Genomic DNA, 22,952 nt, shown 5'->3' on the forward strand with positions numbered 1-22,952 from the left:
TCCTGTTAATTTTTTGTCCTTAATTTCTAACGACAAAACAATATACAAAACTATTGTATTTTTTTACAAATGCTACCTAATTTTCTTTATTTCCGAGGACCGTTTCTATACGTAATTATCATGTTTTGCCATGTTTTTGCCCCTAAAAAAACAATGAATGATATGCCCAAGGTAATATATTTTTCAAATATCATATAAAAACATTTGGTCTTCGATCAAATGTTCACTATTTTGTAAGCTTAAAGAGGTAGTGTAATGGAAATGTTCCTTCATTTATTCAGAAAGAAAATTTTAATCCAACAAACAAAAAAAAAAAAAAATGATTATGAAAATCGATCCAGAAATCTTCGAGATATTTAAGATCGAAATTTGCCCATTTGCACCTGTTTGAAAAACAATCAACGCAACTTCCGGTTTGGCTTCGAAGCATTGTGACGTCATATGAGCAACATTAAAGGCAGTGAGAGCGACCACCTGGCGGTACCGCGAATGAAGAAATAGCTTTTTATGTTCGTTTTAGTATATTATTGATACTTTTCTTATATATGATACTTAATGCATTTTGACTAATTTTCAGTCGAATTTCACGTTCGTTTTTCAACGAATTTTCCATAAATTCTGTTGTTAGTGCTTAACAAAAAATTGACGTAAATATCAAGTTCCGCTGGCGATAAAAATGCATGTAACATTAAAATATAAATTAAATAGACCACGGAAAATCATACCATTATTATGGAATCTGCAAATTTTTATCTACGATCATACGGAATTTAATTAAATTTGGTTAAATAACGAAACTGTGACAATCAACTAAAAATATGTCAAAATGCATGAAATATATTCAAAAATTTATACAATACCAGGAAATCTGATTTTACAATTAATTGCAATTTGCAAACGTAAAGAATTGATTTCGACAATGTCAAAGGCCAAATACACGTAACTTTTCAGGGTTTTTTAACCACAAACATATATGTACAAGAAAATTTACCACGTTTTCTCTGCATAAAATGTTAACTAAAGCTAGGTACATTTGTAAGTTGTTACTGAGAAGACATGAACGTGCCTCAGACTTTGACATATCTCAGCTTTAATTTCCAATATCGCAAGATTTTACAGCAATCAACTTAAAGTTTTAAAGATTTCTTTATAGCGACACATTGCATATCATATGCTTCGGTTTTTCGTCTGGAGCACAGATTCAGTAACCAATGGAACACGCCTCGTCAATCAGTAGGTAATTATGATTGACTGACACGTGAACATCGAGGCTTGTAGCCAATGCTATGGCAGGGGCGGGGCCTCTAGATCTACGGCGACCTCCGGCAAAAAAAAACAATATACATGTACTTCGGTACAAGATTTATTACATAAAAATGCATGTGTTCGTGTCAAATGTCTTTTAATCATGTTGTTAAAGACTTACAGCGATACGATGACCAATATGTTGCAAATATTCCAGTTGTGAATATAAGAAAAATAAATTACAGTCAATTTATTAAAGATGCTCCTCCGCCAACAGTGTATAAACGATACTCACCATTTGAACTATAATTGGTGTTAATCGCGCATACGTATATACATGTATCTAATTAACACAAATAATAAATTAATTGATTTTGGTGCATACGTAATCAGTACTTCATTGTATATAGCTATATAGGACATAGTGCCACAGATTTTTTCGGGATGCAATTATTTTTTTATATCTTTATCTTTCAATGGTGGTAATGATGTAAAGTAAGTAACTTTTGTAATACTAAGTCGTCTGCTCTTGTTTTTGATAGAGAGAAAAAAATACCACTTGTCAGCGGTGGAGCATGTTCTAAAATGCTGAAATCAAGAAATTGAAGCATATTTTATTCTCTTACCGATTAACTAGTACTTGAGATCGGGATTAAGTCGAAATTTTGTAAGTTACTACACACTTCAAAAGTCTGTCGACAGCATAATTTACATTCCATGTATCTTTTACCATTAATCACTGACAGCTACTTTTAAGGATTTTATTTGCCGTAAACTAATTATTGTATGATATGAAAGATAACTGCAGAGCTTATAATTAACCGACTTGAAAGAAAATCGATAACATGCATTAAGGTTGTTAATGAATATTTATATGTATAAATATATCGTAAATTGACACATTCGGAAGTCTGAACTACAATGTACACATTATTATTGTACCACAAAACAAGTGTGTTTATGACATTAGATTTAGATCTACATCGTTGGTTAGAATTTTAAAAGAAAAGAGAAATATTCTTGTACATGTATTTACACGTATATGTGATAACTCAAAATAAACAAGTGCCGAAAATTATAATCAATCTTAATTTTTACAATTTATGTTCGTATTCTGTAAATAATTATGAAAGGGGTAGAATCTACGTACTGCAGTATTTCATAATAAGGATTTATAATTGAGGCATTAAAGATTAGGCTAATGATGTATCTTTATATCATTATACCGACAAAGATACCGACAAGTGCCGAGATATTGGAAAAATGTCGAGGTGAAAAAAACCCAAGTGCCGAGGTCTCCAAGTGCGAGATGTCCTGATACCGCTGCAGCCTGCTGCAAGAGACCGCTGCAACAATGCACCGTCATCCTTTGTGCCGAAAACTTGCCATTTTTATCACATTTACAGGAAAAAAAACTTAAGCTTAGGCATGCAAAAAAACTGTATACGTACGTAAAAAGATGAATTCAAATAAAAAGAGGCGATGAGTTATAATGTAATGTTTTCAAATAGATACGCATCGAGCACGAAGCCATCGTGTTGTCACAACACAGACGTAATCTGTTGCTCACAGTACGTCACTTCCGGTAAAAAGGGGAATTCCCTAATGTAACGAGATTCTTTACGCCTTTTATATGTGAAATGACGAACCGGAAAAAATTTTTGCTTCGTGTTATTGTATTTTTTATGGTTAATCAATGATTTTATTTAAGGTTTGCTTCCACATTACACTACCTCTTTAAAGTTTGTAACTCACAACCCTACCCCCATTTCATCCAGGGCTAAGATTGGTCATAAATTGACAATTTTTTAAAAATCATGCCACAAAAAAAAACATTCTACATCAATTCATATGTTTTTGTCATATTCTATCTGGTTCATGTCTGTTTATTTTTATGATTTTCTCCAAATTTTTTTTTAAAGGGACAATTCACTCTGGCTAATTCTTTTACATAACAAGAAGCAAAATATGGCATAAATGTATTGTTCTACGTTTCTTATGAAACATATAATATAAAATATTGACAAATTCCACGTCATTGTTTAATATTTTAATTAGTATCGTTGAAATATTCAAATCGTTGATCAATACGATTAAGCAGGTACAATATGGACGCTGTACCTATACACCGAGCCAAAGTCACGCACGTTTAACAAATAAACTACATAACCACTGCGAAGGTGATAAAATAATTTTTAGGCAAGACAATTCACCTAATAAGGTAATTATATAAACACACCACTGTCAGAGCGATTTGAGCAGTTTTTAGACAAAAGTTGCATTACTCTACGAGCAAGGGACAGGGTGCGGCATACAAGAAGTTCGACCACAAATGTGTAATGGCGGACAGCGAGCGAGTTTGAACATCTACACACATGTCACAACCATGGGCTTTTCAGGCATATCACAGTAAAACCGACTGATCTAATTTCCATTAGAACTGGGGTTTTTTCCCGATATATGTACACATTATAATGTTCTCTTAGACTGAATTGTCCCTTTAAGAAAATCCGTAGTTTTTTTTTTTTTTTATAATTCCGGAATTTCAGTCCGGACGGGTCCCATCTTATCATTTATTGCGACGAACGTTACTTCCTGTGTTTGAAAGTCCATTCCCATTTACGATAGGGACCGCAAAAACCTCAGAGATAGCATGTTATATTCACTTCATTGCTTTTATTTGATTTATTTAATGATTTCAAACATTCAGTATTATATGTAGACAATTTTTTACCTATTGAAAAAATATCCAAGTGGAATGTCGTAGCGTATCGGAAACCATTCTGGAATTCAAAACTAGACTGGTTCCCGCCTCAGTTACCTCCCTTGCGTTCGCTTCACACTGAGGACGGGTAGCGAGTAGCCATCTTGAGTGGCGAATTCCAACCTCCAGAGTAGCTGGCGATTCCATTTCTGGCGCTAATGATTTGTCAATCATGGAGACGGACTTACTTCACGTTAAGGAGTAAATAAAGATCATTAACGATCGTTCCTAATGAACTAGCGACTTTATACTCTGTTTCAGCACGAAATGAATTTCAATAACTTATGATCTTATTTAATTTTGTTTATATATCGTTTCAAATAAATTATTTTCTTCTTTACGTTAAGATTCCGTTTCGCTTCGTGCGTTAAAGGGGTTTTCCTCGTCTATAAAATGTGATACCATCGAAACCGGATATGAAGATTGATCAAATCATAAAAAATTCACATGGGTTACCCGATACCGGTCCCTTGTACGTGAGCGGAGCGAAGCCTGGCGACGAAGAAGTTTAGAGAACTAAGGGAAGGGAACCAGTCTAATTCAAAACAACCTCGACAGCTTCCGGTTTAGCGTCATATGAATTGGCGCGGTTTTCAAAAGTATGGACCTACCTTAATACCTTGATACAGAAAATAGATGTTGAAATCGAGTTACCTCCCGTTGTATAACATGTGAAAGTTGCATAAACCAAAATACAATAATGTTGTGAAAACGGTTTATGACGAGAATACACTCAGATTTATAAATTGTATATTCATAACATAACATAACATATGTTCAAGATAACCCTAATAATTCAATCTACTATATAAAATCTGGTCAAAATATTCAGGGACCCGTTTTCCATGAAATATTTACGCTGTTGTGTCAACCTATTAGAACCGATGTTTCAAGCGACAAACAACGTATTTTTTCGTACATTTTGTAAGCCAATGAAAATGCCCGTTTCCAGCAAGATTGAATTATTGTAACAAATCATTGAACGTCACTTTATTATTATAAGACAATGGTACCAATGACTTAGTTACGTAATTATGCTTACTTAGTGCATCGCATTGGATTATACAGCGGTCATGGTCATCGAACACCTCATTATTCCGTTCTTTTTATGCATTGTCACATGTTCCGTGTAAATTGGAAGATAAGGGACTGGAGGACTAGGATTAGGACACGATAATGCATATGACCAATCCATTTGTGTTACATTTATCCGCAGCATACGTTAATTTCACTAAAATGTTTATGAAGATTTTAAGCAGATATAAAGTTAATATACTATTGTCGTCTAGCTTTATTAATTTATTTTCTTTCTGGTAAAATGAACAAACAACAAGAAAACATGAAAAAGTGATGTTCAGACGGTAATAACATAAACTTGAAATAGACAGTTGTTTTCACAAACATAGACGTAAACGTTAGTTAATGGTATAGGCGGCATGGCGACACATTTGTAAATAGACAGCGAGCTAATTAAGGTAATAACCGGATCCACACTCAGTAAATAATTAATGGAATTAACTCATGCTGTTCTAAAATAAATCATCATCATCATCATCATCATCAATTTATTTCAATAGAGTGATAACCAGTCAACCAGTTATTTTTTCTTGATAAATACGGTATATGTATAAAACAAGCTACAAGTTACATCCTCAATCCTTAATGCACAGGTATTAAACATATGCTAGATGTGTATATCCATCAGTTTTCATTTTGAGATCCTGTCATTATTCGATATAAGACAAATGTATAGTTTTTCAGAAATGAGAGACAGTGAACATAATAATTTCACGTCATTATCCCAGATTATGTTAAGAAAATGGTCCCGAACTAACAACAATGAAGCAAACAATCTAAGTATTTTTTAAATTATAAATGAACAAACATCTATTAATAAAAAACTCGATATGAAAATTGCTTGTATAAAATAATATTTATTTACCTTTTAGGTTTTAAAGGGCATTATATCTTATAATCGCAACGCATGTAATAATAGATTAAGTATTTTCTGATGGATCTAGCTTCCAAACGTATTCACATTTATAAATCAATATGAATTACAGAAAATAAAACATATACATTATATTATATATTTCAGAGAAATCAATATAAAAGCAAAGATTCATCAAATAACAAGTTTGTCAAAGGTTGGAATGCCAAGTCCACTTCGAATTACGTAGTTGCATACCATCGAAGAACGCCTGAAGGAAAAACGTAGTACATATTTTTTGAATTTTGTAAAATTGTGACAAGCTTTTTTTTTCTATGATTTGGAAAATGTAATCAAAATGTTAATATACTAATCATATTTCAATTTCGAACAACCGGTCTCAGAATAAGTTGTTAAGTGGTTTCAACAGATCCAACTTTACCTTCATTATTACCACCTATCCCAGTTGGGGAAATTTGATACAAAGACCTGACGGGTATGTATCCAATGTCTTATAAGCAACATCTCTTCTGCATCTCATTGATTAATATGTTTACTTTTTTAAACGAAAAGATTATGCTCAATAGTTACTACAATTCTTTGTTATAACCAACTAATAAATATTTCGCTACAACATTGTGTGATGAATGAATGCTTTCACATTACTGCAGTTTCTATAACGAATTTGTAAATGATAATGTTTTGCAAAAATAAGCTCATTTCGGAATTTTTGCCTCACACTTTCTTGTGGTTGGTTGTAGTATATTCTGTTAGTAATTCTATTCTACGTGAATTTCACATGGAAAAAATCATTTTTAAATGAAATTTCACGTAATATCATCATTCGGCAGATGTTGATTATTTTTACATTTTCAATTTTTCATAGGTGTTTTTTTATTTCTCTGGACATGGCACATCCTAATTCACCTCTGTTACCCTATTATTAATTTCAATGTTGTTTGGTGGAATTCATTATTGGGCGCAAATTGTCACCAGCTACTTCTAAGGAACGCATTGTGTGTTGTGTGTGTTCCTGCCATTTCGCTCGCAATAAATATTGCAAAATATATTCAGCAAAATGAGATATTCGAGACAAGGAAAAAAGAAGAGTGACATTCTAAAAGCCAATCGACACACACATAATCTATATCCTTAAACACTAGCACGTCAATCATTTCTGGTTGCCTCTTACTTCCCGAAGAAAGTTCAAGGCTGAATATGTTAATGACATTGTTATTGAAGAGCAGTCTGTTTCGGGGTAGAGGAAGATTTTATTCAACCTTGTAAAAGAGAATAGCAATGATTCGTCTACCACTTGGTCATCATATACTTACAATAACTCTGATTACTCTCTATCCGCCAATTATTCGCTTGCGTGTTGTGTCTCATTTGTCTAGCGGGCACTGTGGTCGTGTGGAAAACAGATTAGATGACACTTGACGAAGATAAACCTCCACTTTTCCTTATCGGGGACCACTTCCGACATTGTTATAGAAAACGGTAGACACACGTTTACATCATACAGACATACAATAAACCGATGGCTTTAAATCGGTCGATTCATATCTTCAGTCATATCGTGAGTCTAAGTTATCTCGCAGCATATTTGCATGATTATTGTAAGAAAAAGTCTATCTTTCTGAGAAAGTTTGGGCTCTGTTTTTAATTTTACATTTTATCAATAACGGTTATCGGTATATTCATGTTTGAAATATATTTAGACACAGAAAATAGATCTCAGGATATTTGATCATGGTCACAAGATACAGATATGTTTCTGATGGCATTAATACAAAAAAAATCTTGATTTAAATTAGAGCTCGTTACAATTTCTTAAAACGGGAAGATATAGCTACTGTCTACCACAAAGCCATAACCATGATGGAGGTTTTTCTAACGCTCTATCACCCACCATCAAGTGCGTGCGGAGGCCACATTTACGGACTACCTCCTCTATCCCCGGATCCTAATATTTTTATCATCAGGTAAATGAAACATTGAAGCATACCACCAAAGAGATTCAGTAGTGGATTCCACTCACCAGTAAAATAACTGATAACGTGTGAATCGACGAACATAGATGCCTTCAATTCAAACTCTAGAATAAAACCATATCTTAAATAGAAAAAAAAAACATTGTTCATTTAATATTTTTACTAGAAGTTTGACTTATTAACAGCCAGGGTTATTTAAGGGGTGTCCTTCATCTCGTGTCTTCCGTGTGTTAAGTGCGAGCTTTTCGGAGACTGCGGTATATTCAGTGTGTGTCCTTCTTGTATATTGGAACTCTTGCCCTTTTTATGAAGCTACATCATTTGAAGTGTGCACGCCATAGGACATCATTGAATTTTTTTACTGCCCCTTATTGCATTTAGGATATCATTTTTCTCTTCTTCATAACTTACTTCCTAAACTTCTCCCTTGATCATTGCTCTCACTTGTGTCACTTCGTTTGAGCCCTCGCCACCTAAGTTAGGCCTCTGGGATCTATTTCACGGTCGAGATTATACATAGTCCTAACGCTTTTGTAGCATTAAGAGAAAGTTATTTTGAGTGGACGGTCAAGTTTTGTGCAAACATAATCTCGGCAGTTTATATGTAAATTGTGATCGTGGGGACTTAAAAGAAGCTAATTAAAACGGTTTTACCATAATGCACCTGGCAGAAGCAGATTTTAAATTTATTGTAAATCCTGCATCCTGTTACATATATATTCAAAAGACATTTAATTGTTTTGCAAAATGCAATTTAATATGTATGAACTTGATACTACAGTCTGTATGACCTGAACTCTACTAAGATTTGTAGTTTACCTCTGCTCTCCATTTATCACGGTCTCGTTTACGCACCACACAAAAACCAACCAAGCAGATTGTCTCCCCTGTTGAGTAAAATAAATGCTGTATTAATGTCTTGATTATGTAAAGAGTCAAATGTATTGATGAAGAGCAAAATAAATTCTCTTTTACATCAATTCCATTTTGATAATATTTAGAGAGTACATACATATATAAGCTAAAGTCAGGACTTCAATTAACTTTACATGCACTATACATAGTACATCAGATATTTTTTTAACCTGTCCTTGTTTAAAATGTAACATACAGTACAGGTAATCTCAAAACAGATCAAAATAACAAATATTTCCAACATTTTTTCTCGTGCATACAAGTACTTAATTCTAAATTAATGACATAACACAGCCAATCATTAAAGCCATTATAGTGTGTGATTTTACTAGTAAAGGTGATCTTTTCCAACTTCACTTTAAATTTCATTCACTAAGTAAAATAGAAAAAAGTCAGTGATCTACTCTCAAGTCTGTGAAATACATACTATAAAGAGATATACATATGACTTAATATCAAACATGCTCTAAATGCATCAATCATAGCTCGAATACATAGGAGAAACCACCCAGTGTCTAAACACCACTACTTAAAACGTTGGTATATGAAACTGGAGGCCAATTCTGAAATGGGTGCTTACCAATAAACATGATTAGTGTTTGAAACCATGGATGATTAAATTCATGGGGTGGTGTTGTACCATTGGAATGTTTGGCTGGGTATCCTGGTGACCTGAAATATTAATTTGTTATTTTATCAATTGCTGAAAATCAAAACATAAGTGAAATCTGGTTTTAATGCTTTTATGTAATTGATGCTGGGTATTTTAGAACAAAAACTACTACAGAAACCGGACAAAGTATTCGGACAAAATGGCCGCCGTAGCGTCAAGTGCACATCTCGCTAGGAAAATAAAACTCTTTATAAAAAATATATGTGTTGTGATACTGACCTAATATTTGGTGATCTGACCTTTGGACTTTCGTACTTCCTTCATACGATCGGGAATCGATTGGTATAAATCTTGAATGTATTCTACATCAATGCCTTGCCAGATGATTTGTATTGCTTCAAAAAGTTCTGTTTGATTAGTGATGTTGTTGACCACTGTTTTTAGTCGTATTTTAAGTTTTAACCACACATTTTCGATGATATTTAAATCAGGACTTTGTGGGGGCCATTCTAAAATGGGAATACCATGGTTTGTAAAATATTCAGGCACAACACGAGCCTTGTGAACTGGAGCATTTCCTGTTGAAAAATGTAGTTTTGGTCTGCGAAGTGTCTCGCTAAATCTGGCCAAAAATTCTCTTCCAAAATTTCAATATATTTTAGTGAATTGATGGTTCCACTTACACTGCAAACAGTACCAACTCCATGATGGGTAATACACCCCCAAATCATCACGGAAAGTTTCCTGTGTGACCGTGACAGATGCAGGCTGGCCGGTATGCCTCGTCTTTTCGACTCCATATAAAAATTTTGTTGTCATTACCGATCACAATTTGACTTTCATCACAAAAAATAACATCTTTCCAATAGTTTTCTACAGTCAGATTTCTTTTATCGAAGCAAATTATCACACGTTTCCTCAAATTGACTTCACGCACAACCATGGTTTTCTTCACTATCTTTCTATGGTATCCTTGATTTTTTAAATTCTGGTCAATCGTTTTACTACTAACCTGTACATCATTTACAGTGTTCCTGCAGTCATTTAATTCGGCTGTTACTTCATCCAACGTTTTTCTCCTATTTCCGCGCACAACTTTTAAGAGCCTTCTCTGGTCGAGATCTGTCAAATATGGTGCCCTTCCACATCGATATGTATTTTCAATGTTTCCTCGTCTCACATATCGCTTCCAAATATCAGAAATTGTAGATTTTGGTATGCCTAACCTGTCTGCAACAATTGTTTGTTTTATCCCACCTTCTATCATCGCTACGACCGCTTTTCTTAAGCCTGATGTCACTTCTTTACCACGACGACCCATGTTATTTCCGTGAATTCCTGCGATTCCGTCTGCAGACGTAATTTATTTTTACCGCCATAACATTACACATGATGTCATCTTTCTGATGATGTATACAATGACGCGAACCAAGCCGTCAAACTGGATTTATTCCGATTTTTACGCGCCGCGCTAAATTTAGCGGTATATATCACAAAGTTTTGTCCGAATACTTCTGTCCGGTCTCTGTATGTCATTAATGTTGTAATTGATACTGAGTATTTTGGAACAAGAACCACGGATTGTCTAAGTCAACCATTGTTGTATGTGATTGTCCACATTGAGTCAATGCAAGAAAATAAGATGAATCAATTTTGAATTAATAAATATTAACTATAGTATAATATAGATTTAGGAATGTTAATGGAAGGATAAAAATAAACTATAAACTAAAATTTCATAATTCACTAAACATTCAGGTAAAAATCAGGAGGTCTTTTGATTAAATAAGAAAAACTTAAAGATGCTCCATCGCTGACAAATGGTATTTTTTTTACTGTGATAGAACCGGTTTCTATCATTTATTTGTTATTGCACTCTTCTAAGTCTTCACTTCAGTGATCTGTTTATGTATCTTTGACCCAAATTCAGGGGAACACCGTGAGAACAGGTCTTATCTAGGGTGTGTTTGCTGTTTAGCAGTCACATTCATCAACCTAGTTGTCCTCATGATCACCCCGATGATGACCGCTGGCCGGACTACACGTGTGGTACACGTGTGGTACACGTGGGAGGTGTTTATCACTTGTCTGTATTTAAGCGGAAGTTATATTTAGTGTGTAGGTGGGTTGTTGTAGCAACGGTTTCACCTAAATATGGTGCTCTGTCCGGACTTTGACCAATCAGTGGTCACTTTGGGGTACTGGGTTGATGTGTCGTTATAAAAGGGGCTGCTTCTAAGGAAGCTTTGGTCTTGACTAGGGAGAATGGGTTAGGGACAGAACCACGCCGTGCACTGTCAACAGTGCAACACTTGCGGGGTCTCTAAACTACCATTTGGGTTTATTCTTAGAGCTACATGACTAACAATGGTTTGTGTCATTCTAGGGGATTGTCAGGGGCTTAGGGCTTAGACATCCATAGGAAACCTAGTTCGCACAGTGTAGTAGGGGATCGTCAGGGGCTTAGGGCTTAGACATCCATAGGAAACCTATTTACACAGTTAGTTATGTCTCTTAGAGTTGGGAACATTTGGTAGGTCGGTTGTCTCCCGTTAGGTGTTGTTGGACTGTGTTTGGGAATACATGGTCTTGTTGTTCTGTAGCTATATAATTAGGGTTTCGCTTCATATAGGATAATTGTATACTTGTTTCTCTTACTGTAAGTTGTCTACATCAGGCACTATTGTAAATATATTCTTTGTCAATTCTGTATTACTTGTCTTTATATAATAAATAGTTGTTTGTACCTGTATTAACCTAGTTGAGTTATTGGATTAGTGTCAGTGCTTCCGCTACATCTTAGAGATCGAACCTGTTGTGATACAGGCCTGTAACCTGTGGAGGAAACGGGATCCGGAGAGGATTTGTGACGACTGTGGACTCTGTTGTATACTAAAAATACTATACGATCACGAGTTGGGACTTAAACATATAACGGGAGCTACAGTCGGATCGCCCCTCCGGGTCTCTTGTGGAAAACCCATTCTATTACATTACCATCAAAAACAGGAGCAGATGATTTAGTTTTTTTCTTCAGTTACAAAAGTTAATCATTTTACACCATTACCACCATTAAAAGGTTTGAGCTTCTAATTGAACTTCAAGTTAAAAATATGAAAAATAATTAATTGCATCCTGAAAAAAATCAGTTGCACTACTATATCCTATATGGAATGAAGTAATGATTGTGCATGCACCAAAGGCGAAATAAATTATTTTATGTTATATTTTGTATTAATTAGGCATATACCTATATACACGATTAAACACCAATATTGTATAAATGATGAATGTCATTTATGCTCTGTCGGCGGTGCAGCATCTTTAATGTTTTTGGTGTCATAGACCAAAAATCTCACAATATATGCCACTATAATAACCAAAATAAGGCCTCAGCTCTACAACTTCCACTCCACTTGGTTATACGACGTTATGTTTCAAAAGTGTCTTGTTGAAGTATCCACCGACATCAGAAACATATCTGTATTTATGTTTCTGCCGACATGTACATTAGCACGTCATCACATGGCACTGTGCTGGACAACTAACATAGACCTCGATCAAGTACATATATCTGCATTTTGTCGTAAATAAACGATACAATTATAGACTGTGATACATTACACAGTTTCTTTATATGCCGATGTTTACCTGCAATCATTCTGTGCCTTTTTACTCAGAGTGTTGATACTCCCTGTAACCAGCATCCCAATCATCAACAAAATCTGTCTACAGGAGAGCGCCATGTTTTTTGTCATGTGATTCATATGTGTGTCACGTGATATGACTATATCTTGTTTTAGCGCTAAATTTTGAACGTCACACGTATTTAGTAGATCTCTAAATTGTTCCATTTTTTATTCCTAAAACGAGTTATGACCTAGTGGATGAATACTCCAACAATGTTAAAGGTTTTAACCGAATTTGACCTGGACGTGTACTCTGGTGGAACGTCCAAATGGATATTTATAAACTGTAAATAATTCTCAGACCCCTGTGACCCCATAGACATATCATGTCATGTTATCTTCGTATTGAAATACTTATCGTCTGCTTATTTCAACTTGGGTAACAGTATCAATGTTTCTTATCATAAAAGAATATAACAAATGAGTGACTGGTGCGTTCTTTGTTTTCTGTCGAAGGATACGGTCAGAGATTTAAATAGTAATTATTTTTAAATCTCTGATACAGTGTATGTCCCTGGCGCAGACTGTCAAGACTTTTTTGAAAGAAAGAATCAGCAGCAATAGAGAGAACAATAGAAGATTTTTTTAAATAAATTTTATTATATCGTATGGTGAATAAAGTTTAGAGGGAAAAATATTTAAAAAAAAAGAACAGAAGTCTGTTAATCAGAAGTTTTCTTTTATTCTATTATATACATTGCAATGTTGTTCATGAATTTGTAGGCCTCATATAGTCCTAGAAAATCGTATAGCCATTTTAACATATAGCTTAGTGTTGTAGTTCTTAATATTTAAATAGTGTAGGATTAAGAACGTTCATAACTTATTTAATCCTTCATTGAGACCATGTAAAATGATTGATAAGTGTCAGAAATATATCATTTACCATTTAGGCTATTAATGTAAGTAGAGTACGTGTTTAAGAATGGGTTTGTGTCGTTTGGGTTACCGAGGATGGCTACAACACAGGCGTTTGGCTCTTTAGATATTTGTCTATATATATATATCTGTGTGTGTAATACTGTGTATTACAACTGTATAAACAAAAGAGAAAAAAAAAATAATATAGAGCGAAACGCCTGTGACTACAATTTAGTCACCAACTCTATCATCCTCGATATTCAAGGAGTTAATTACTACCACTGTCGTTACATCCACCTCTGTCCTTTGCCATAGCAAAAATCAAAGGCTGTGTATGCGACCACAGGGATCTGGGAATTAGTAACAGATTACATAATCATGGACCCACCAGAGTGCCCTATGACCATTTTTAGACGTTTTAGGATCTAGATCAAAAAACGATAAAAATCATGCTCTACATGGTACTGTATATACTCTGGTGGGTCCATGATTATATAATCTGTAACTTATTCTCAGATCCCTTTGTATGCGACAACAGATGAAACAGGTAGTTTGGTCATTTGGTGAGACATAACGATGTGGCTGACGCATGACTTAGAAATTGTGCGTTGTCCGTCACTCTTTATTATAATATACAACATTATTTTACCGACGGCCGCCAAGCATTTTATCCACCGGAAATCACTTTATCCATCCGCTTTCACATTCCATCCTCGATAATCCAGGGGTTACTGTCACTTGTGTTACATCCACTGTATATAGTAATATTGACTATCTCATAGTATAACCGGAAAGAACAGAACAGGTAATTTAGTCCTTTGATGTACATCAAATAATCATAGAGAACCAGAAACATATATAGATATATATGTTTCTGATAGAACGGTTCACTGTGGTTGGCTGTGACTGTAGCATGTCTTCAAAGGAAGTCTTTACTGACCTGGATTTGGTCAGATTGTTTCTCATAACTGCCTTCAGTCTTACTTTGCGATGGTCCACATGGTTCGGGGGTGTATAGATCTATAATGGCAGTAATTGTAGCCCTTGCCTTAAAGTATCGAGGATGGCGTATGATCGGCGTGTACTACATGTATACATTTTTGTTCCAGCGGTGGATATTACGACAGCGGACGGTAGATTACTTGGCTGGAATTCCATAATTCATCCTAGATACTCCAGGGGTTCCGATCACTTGCGATCTCTACACCCCAGGACTATCTCATAGTAAAACGGGAGGTAACCGAACAGAACAGGTAATTTGTCCTTTGACACACATCAAAAGAGCCGTATAACGGTACACTGTAGTTGACTCATTTTAGGGCGTCGCTCTCTCTGTAGTCTTTAATAAGGAAATGTTTACTGGCCTGTGATGAGTTCCTCTGAACATCCTTCAGTTTTAGGGGGGGGGGGGGGGGGGGGGGCAGCAAATATGTCTTTTTGCCCCCCCCCCCATTTTCGCCGAGTGAAATTTTCTAAAAATGCAAACTTGAAAGAAAAAAGGGTCCTCCTGCACCTTTTTGTACTAGATTTTAGAAAATATTCTGCTGCGCGGCGCGTTTCCTAAAATGTTCCTGCACGTAATGTTCAAACCTTTAATAATGAAAATTCAATACATACGAACTAGACTAAAAATGTCCATTAAAGGCCCATTACCTTTTCGGAGCAAAATATAAAGGTTTCTTAAAAAACATTAATAACATCAGAAAATGCATACCGATGATCTAAAATAAGGTTACCGGTACGACACCAAACATATGCAAGATTTCCTGCGTAATATATGAAAACAGTGGAGAGTCAATTCGCTGTTTTGCCGTCTGGCGCAGTGATAGTCAACTACCGCGCGGTATTTAGGACGACGGCGGGAAACATAATACAACCAACGTTATGAAAATAAACATTTTATTTATTTTAATCAAATCGTTCAGAAGGTGATGATAAATGTAGTATTAATGGTAAGTTAATAATTTTTAGGACTCTACAAAATTATCGATCTTGTTTTACATTCCCATTTTAAAAATTAAAAGCCGTTTCGGAAAGGTAGTGGGTCTTTAAGGGATTATACTATTTCAAAAAATGCTTCATAAAAGATTATTTTGTTTATATATCTTGGCAAGACAATCAAATCGTTATTATTTTGAGTTACACAACATCGTGCCGATGGTGTGGATCCGGTATGTTCAGATCGAGCTGGATTGCATAATGGTATGACGACACTCATTTCTAAATGCAGGTAACTTTAATCGAAAAATTGCTGTGTTAAGAATTCTTTAAAATCATTAAAAACAAAATCGTAATATTTTTCTCGGGGGGGGGGGGGGGGGGGGGGAGAGAGACCCCCGTACCCGACAAAAACCAAAATCTCGCGCCTACGGCGCTCGCAAATTCAACAAAATGCATCGTAAAGCTCATCTCAGTCTTTCTAAATCGTACATTTTTTTCCCGGGGGAGACCCCCGGATCCCCCAAACACCAAAATCTCGCGCCTTCGGCGCTCGATAAAACATCAAAATACATTGTAAAATTGTAAAACACATCTCAGTCATTCTAAATCGTAATGTTTTTCCAGGGGATACTCCAGACCCCCCAAACTCGCACGCTAATTTGCGTATGAATTCATTAATTTCCAGTTAACAACGCCACTGTCTATAGATGTGTACAAGGATTACAGTATATGTAATGATACATGAAAAAAGTATATCAAGGATCTCCTGTGGGTGCGGGGCGCGCGAAGGGGGGGGGGGTTACGAAATATTGGGGACCCCCCCCCCCCCCCCCCCCCCCCATTTACGTTTCATCTTCCTACGCCTCTAACCCTGGAGGATGCCCCTGGAGTAACGAGGATGGTCTTTTATAAGCTTTCTCTTTGGGGGGTTATTTTCTCTTTCCTTGAATTTTTATCCTTAAGCTTATATGTACATGTACTTCAGTATTGTTATTGGAAAACTTGATTATTTTTTTTGCATTCGTATTTTTGTAGGTCTGTTCTTATAAATAATTATGATATCCGTGTGCTTGTAGCTATGTGCTAAATTAATTTAAGTATCAATTTCTATAGGCGGGTCTTCTGTAATATGGGTTTAACATATACCTATACGCCTAATAACTTTTATCACCACGTGGGTTATGTATAGTTTCCTTTAAATACTGGCGCCATTTTATAAGCCTTTCGCAATGTTACGTTCTTATTGGATCGAAGTAAAGGGTAAAATCCGAGGGTGGTCGAATAAAATTGCCACACGGAAGTTGAGTGGTCGCGATACACAGAAGCGGTGTCGATGGATTGTTTGGGATCAGTGTGTTGTATGACCCGTTCACGACACCATTATAGTTATGAGGTTCCAGAAATGAGTAGTATGCCAGAGAGAAACTCAAAATCAGGCGAATGGGCCTCAAAGGTCCAGCTAGCCGGGACACTATACAAAAGACCGTTCAACCACCAGTCCAACAAGTGGGCGAAAAGGTAATTTATTTCCTTATTTTTCGTGTAAAACGTGTTATTTTAGTGGAGTCAGTAGACCGATAAGACTTCCGGGTGATTCTGAAAGTCTTATTGACCTTCCAGTATTTGTAAATATTTGAGTTACACGTGTGTATTGTAAGGACGACAGACAGTGATCGAGTTGATACTGATGCTGGCGCCTCTGTCATGATGTTACAGCGGCTGGTACTATAAAGCTACCGAGTACACATCACCTCATTGTAAATCTAATCAATAGGCTTAGTTTAAACTTTATTTGACTACAGAGTCATAGGTATGTCAAGAATGTCTTCGGTATTTTTTTTACAACATGTACATTTATATCATATATATAATTATGTGTACAACACATTTACCAGTGCATTGCATAAGGATTTTGAATTAGCTATACATATTATAGTAAATATATAGAGGCATCATTATTGCACATGTTCATTGTGTTGCTAATAATAAAATCTCTTGAAATCGGTTGACGTAAAATAAAAAATTCTGTTGTTTTGTTTGGAGAAACACTAGTGGTATAATTGTATATATGTTGTTACATAATAAAACTACAAATTGATTCATTAATGTCATTTGAAACTTAAAAGAAATATAAATAAACAAAAAAAAACTTCAGTTTAAAAAGAATTCAAAGGCACTTTGAAGAAGTGATAGTGTTTAAGTTTTAATCTTTTGTATATACCTTGATAAGCTAATCAGACAATGAAATTGATCAACTTGTATGTTGTTGAATTTTGTGTTATTTATGGAAAATCGACCTAAGTGTTATGCTTTATAAATCTCATAAAGAGGTTGAATGGTTATAAGTAATTAACACTACATTGTTCTAGTTGGCAAGATGCCATATTTAACAACTGTGAAAATAATGTTAATAAACAAACTCGTAAAAGTTAGTTTGAAGATAACAGTTTAGATTCTATCTTGGAGACTAAAGAATGTTTGCCGGAATCAGTTGGTGGAGGTTAATTTATCTTTATAGATTATCAGTAAACCCTCCTTCTGTAGACAGATCAGGGGACTTCATGGCTGTCAATATTGCCACACTCAAGTGTATAAGCATTAAAGGAAGTAAATTGAGTTTGTTGTTATATCAACTTTCAGAAGTTACTTCCTGAAACATTTCCCTCTTATCTCTATACTTAGTCGAATACACATGTTTCACGATGTTTGTTCGTTCATTATATCATAGCAACACAAATAAAAAATACATTCATCAATCATTGATCCATCCATGCATCTAGATCTAATGATAATTTTCAGGATTAGGATATTTCATTAACATTTAAGTAATTCCAATATCCCCTTGCTGTACTTTATATTAGTTTTGCATACTTCAAGTTCACTATAACCTGTAATCTCAAGGTTTCAGATGTTGAATGGCCTATTAACAGGTCCTTATCAGATTTTTTAAAAAGGTTGATGCAACATCAGAAACCTTCAGATTATATAGGACCGTGCAGTCAGAAGACAAATTGGTTAACAGGTCACAGGCCATCTCGTATTTGAATGTATAATTCCTTTCCTGAATTTATTTATTACTTTTTGCCCTATTGTGTGATAATGTTATATAATTATGTTCCCATTTTAGGTTTAATTCAGGATTAGGGGCTCATTATAGTAAAGTTTTATCATAAACCAACTTAACTCCACATGCGATTAAATTTTGCATATTTTGGGGCTGTAATTCACAAAATTTGATTATCAATGTCATGAAAAATTTTATTTGACTACAAGCAAAATCAGTAGCATTATGTACGAAAGCTAGTGTATGATTCACAGCTACAAGCTAAATGAAATCAAATTTTGAACAGCTTTTTCAGCTAACTGTGAGTAAATTTTATTGCCAAATCCTTGCGTACTTTATATTTGTTATAAATACAGAAAAACACAGGAATGATGTATGGTTATTCAAAAGCAAGAATTTAAACCTGAATTTTACTTGATACAATGCATCAATTATCTTGTGTTTTGTACAGATATCTGGTATATATTCATGGGGTATCCTGTCATATATATATATATGAGTGAAACTAATGTGTGAAGATTTGTATACATTATTCTGATAGTGTAAATAGAAGTAGCATTATTAGAACAACCTTGTTTGTGAGGGAAGCTTTTGTTTAGGATTCTTGGGACTAGAACACATAATAAATAGTGCTGATATAAATAAATGGGTTTTGACAGAATTGTATTAAATATTTTCTAGGTCAGAACTTTGTTGTTGGTTTTTAAAAGCAGTGTGGGGAATCTCCAAAATGTATTTGGTGTTACTGTTAAGCATAAAAAGATCAGAAATGTTTTTGTATTGAGCTTTCTTGGAATTAAAGTTACTTGACAGTATAGAATATTAAAGTTGTATATCAGTTTTGCTGTATATTTTCTTGACTAGCCCTGTATCAAAAATAGACTGAGCCCAACAAAACTACTTTTGTTTTCATGTAACAGTCTACCGATTATCCCTGATTCTGACATCCGCTGTTTATAATATAAAACTTCACACAGATAAAGATCATTATTCTATATTCAGTATGCAACCTCGAATGATTCACTTAAAATCGGTATTACACGAGGATCACCACAGACCAAAATTTACATGGTCCAGGTGTATCTATACATTCATCCTTTCAGCATGACTGAATAATCACATAGTCCTGTAGTACAGGCATATATAGTTTTCCTCTTTGTTTTTAAAGTTACTGAAGTTACCTTGCATGTAAGTAATGAAAATTGTATCTGCTGCCTACATTGCATCATTGAAAAGACTATATATACAATTTAGAATCTTATCTTTTGATTTCCTTCTCATAATACATTCTTCTTCCTATTGTGATACCTGGGAAGTGTTTTGGTCGTTTGATAAACTCATATCCCAAGGGAAAGAATTCATATACTTCTTGAAAAATTTATCTGAAAAGCATGTGTATAGTGCAAAACCATATTTCAACATACATGTACATGTACTACACAATAAATCAAAGAATAAATCATTTTCTGAATGCTGCTGTTTCATCTTAATACAACTCAAGGGAATTTAGAAATTCATGTAGACATGTACCAGGTATATGACTATTGATTACATATTAATCAATATTCCTGGTACGATACATGTAAGTAAGCTTGCTAGTAGGTTATACAAAACTGATTATCGATTATATATTTATCAAGTGATTTCCAACACTAGTGACAATCTGAATCTTAATATTTAAAGATTTTGATATAAGTACCACTTATTTAATCTTTAATTTCAGATATTTCATTATACGGGATGGCTTTCTGTGTTACTATCAGGAGAGTGAAAAAAAGGAAATGGAGAAACGATGCTGTATCAACATTCATCCCAAGGTACCATACTTCATATACCATATAACCAACTCTCTTTTGCAACTACATGTACTAAACTTCGCGATTTCCATTTTAAAAAAAAGTACACAAAGATTGGCATTTGCAGAATTAAACAAATGACTGGAAATTCCTATCAGTATATAGATGTTAATTCGTCTAGATAAAATTTTGCAAATTTATTTGGATCTGTGGATCACGGAAGTAAATCTCATGCAAAAGAAAGCTGGTTTACAGTACTGGTAAATAGCGCAATTCATCTGGTAAAAAGGGAGAAAATAAATAGCCACTCTTTAACTTTTAGCAAAGTGTTTAGCCCATTCATTACAGACTGATGATAGGCTATTTAGATTGCTTTTCTCCAATTTGTGTTATCCCTATATTTCTCTATCCATCCTGGAGGGATCTCTATGGAACTTCATGTATAACATCATGTTCTGCTTGGTCACTTGCTATGCCTACTGCAATTTCAGTCCCAGTCGAAAATACAGCTTTGATTTTTACACAATTAAAGTTTGTAAATGCAATTTCTCAAAAAGTACTAAAGGAACTTTCTGAAATTTCATATCTAGGTTCTATATTGGCCCTAATACTAAGTTGTCTCATTTGGATTTTTGGGCTGATACAAAAACAACATTGTCGACAAATTAAATAGCCATCTTGGATTTAGATAAAATTTCTGTATTCAATAAAAAAAATTAACCACAGCCATGTTGAATTTTGGCAATAAGTCTTTTGCTGCTATGCAGACTTCATATAGTTCCTTGTTTATATCAAATATCAAAGGAAGTGGAAAAAGGAGAGAATTTTTCATTTCCATGGCCATAACTGACATCATTCTATTGTCTATGTTTATATTTGTATATAAAAAGAGATGCTATTTTAATTATAATACCATTAAAATGATTGTTTTATTAGAAATACACTATAAGACTTGATATCAATTTTTCAATACTTTCAAGATTTCTTAGATTGAAACCTTGCCTTGTAAAATTTTTTTATCAGGGAATCACATGTGTGTATCACTTTATTATCAGTTTTAAATATTTAATGTTTGTCCATGTATGTTTTATAGTCGTGGAATTGTGTATTAATTTTATCAGGGAATTATACCTTTGGGAGAGTGCAGTATCACTCCATCTAGGGAACAAGGGCAGCCATTTGCTTTTTACCTCGACAGTGCAGATATTCATGTAAGTATACAGATCATCTTATTGTTTCATATACAAGGACATAAACATTAGCAGTGACTGTTTTCTGATGGTGAAATCAAGCCTAGGCTAGGTTCACTTCTTTTCTTCTTTCTAGCAGTATCTGTCTCTTGCTTGCTTATAAAAGATGATAATATAATAAGTGATTATTTATTTGTCTACTACAGGGAAGAATGCTTCTGGCTGCAGACAGCAGTTTTGAAAGAGATAAGTGGATTGATATGTTGGAGAAGTCAAAACGAATGTAAGTGTCCAGTTATGGGAATTTCCTTTACATACCTTAAAACAGATTTCTTGATTTCTCAATATTGGAGGAAACCTTCTGAGTCTGTGACGTCTGAGGTTGTATATCCCCCGCTGTGAAATAGAGGGCACATACTGTTCCCCTTGTTTAATTTGTCCTACCCAAACCCTGTCCTGTTTACATTTCGTATGGAGATAAGAGCATGTATTTCTTCCATACTTGACAGGGTTATCCCGTGGTTGCTGGGGAAACTATGTAGTTTACCAGGGTAAGGAAAAGACAGCTCACACGTGCTAGACAGTGACATCATCAGTACATGCAGCGACCATTTTCACGCACAGCAACGTTTATGTCTACTGAATTTTCACCATTTCTTGTTAAAGTATGGGAGAAAAAGAATCTTACATGGGCCACTCAGGTGGACAGGGATATCTCAACCCTCGTGAAAGATTTTGACCATCAACCCTCTGCAAACCTGGGGTTGATTAACCAAAATCTTTTTACGGGGGTTGACCTTTCCCTGTCCACTTATCAGACCCATGTAAACTTCTATTAATCTTTCAGAGAGTACTTGTTTATTTTCCCCCGTTTTAACCGAAATGGGGGATATTAATTTGGGTCTCTCTGTCCGTCCGTTCTATCTGTCTGTATCGCTTGGTTTCCGTGC

The 22,952-nt window shown here is 34.8% G+C and overlaps 1 protein-coding gene and 1 long non-coding RNA gene across 2 annotated transcripts in view; one reads left to right on the forward strand and one right to left on the reverse strand.

Annotated features, from left to right (window-relative positions):
• Positions 1–8,702: 8,702 nt before the first annotated feature.
• On the reverse strand, positions 8,703–13,239 carry LOC138320035 (uncharacterized). Its single transcript, XR_011208072.1, has 3 exons — positions 13,113–13,239; positions 9,429–9,520; positions 8,703–8,820 (listed from the first exon to the last, which is right to left on the reverse strand). It is a non-coding gene; the product is annotated as an uncharacterized lncRNA (long non-coding RNA).
• Positions 13,240–17,234: 3,995 nt separating this feature from the next.
• LOC138318436 (pleckstrin homology domain-containing family D member 1-like) overlaps positions 17,235–22,952 on the forward strand; it is a 36,285-nt gene continuing 30,567 nt past the window's right edge. The window contains exons 1-4 of the mRNA XM_069260780.1: positions 17,235–17,470; positions 20,740–20,833; positions 21,934–22,023; positions 22,209–22,285. Of these exons, the coding sequence (XP_069116881.1) occupies positions 17,286–17,470; positions 20,740–20,833; positions 21,934–22,023; positions 22,209–22,285 (446 nt within the window). The 5' untranslated portion in view covers positions 17,235–17,285. The remainder of the gene's footprint in view (positions 17,471–20,739; positions 20,834–21,933; positions 22,024–22,208; positions 22,286–22,952) is intronic.

Source organism: Argopecten irradians, chromosome 3 (assembly GCF_041381155.1).
Source record: "Argopecten irradians isolate NY chromosome 3, Ai_NY, whole genome shotgun sequence".
NCBI lineage: Eukaryota > Metazoa > Mollusca > Bivalvia > Pectinida > Pectinidae > Argopecten > Argopecten irradians.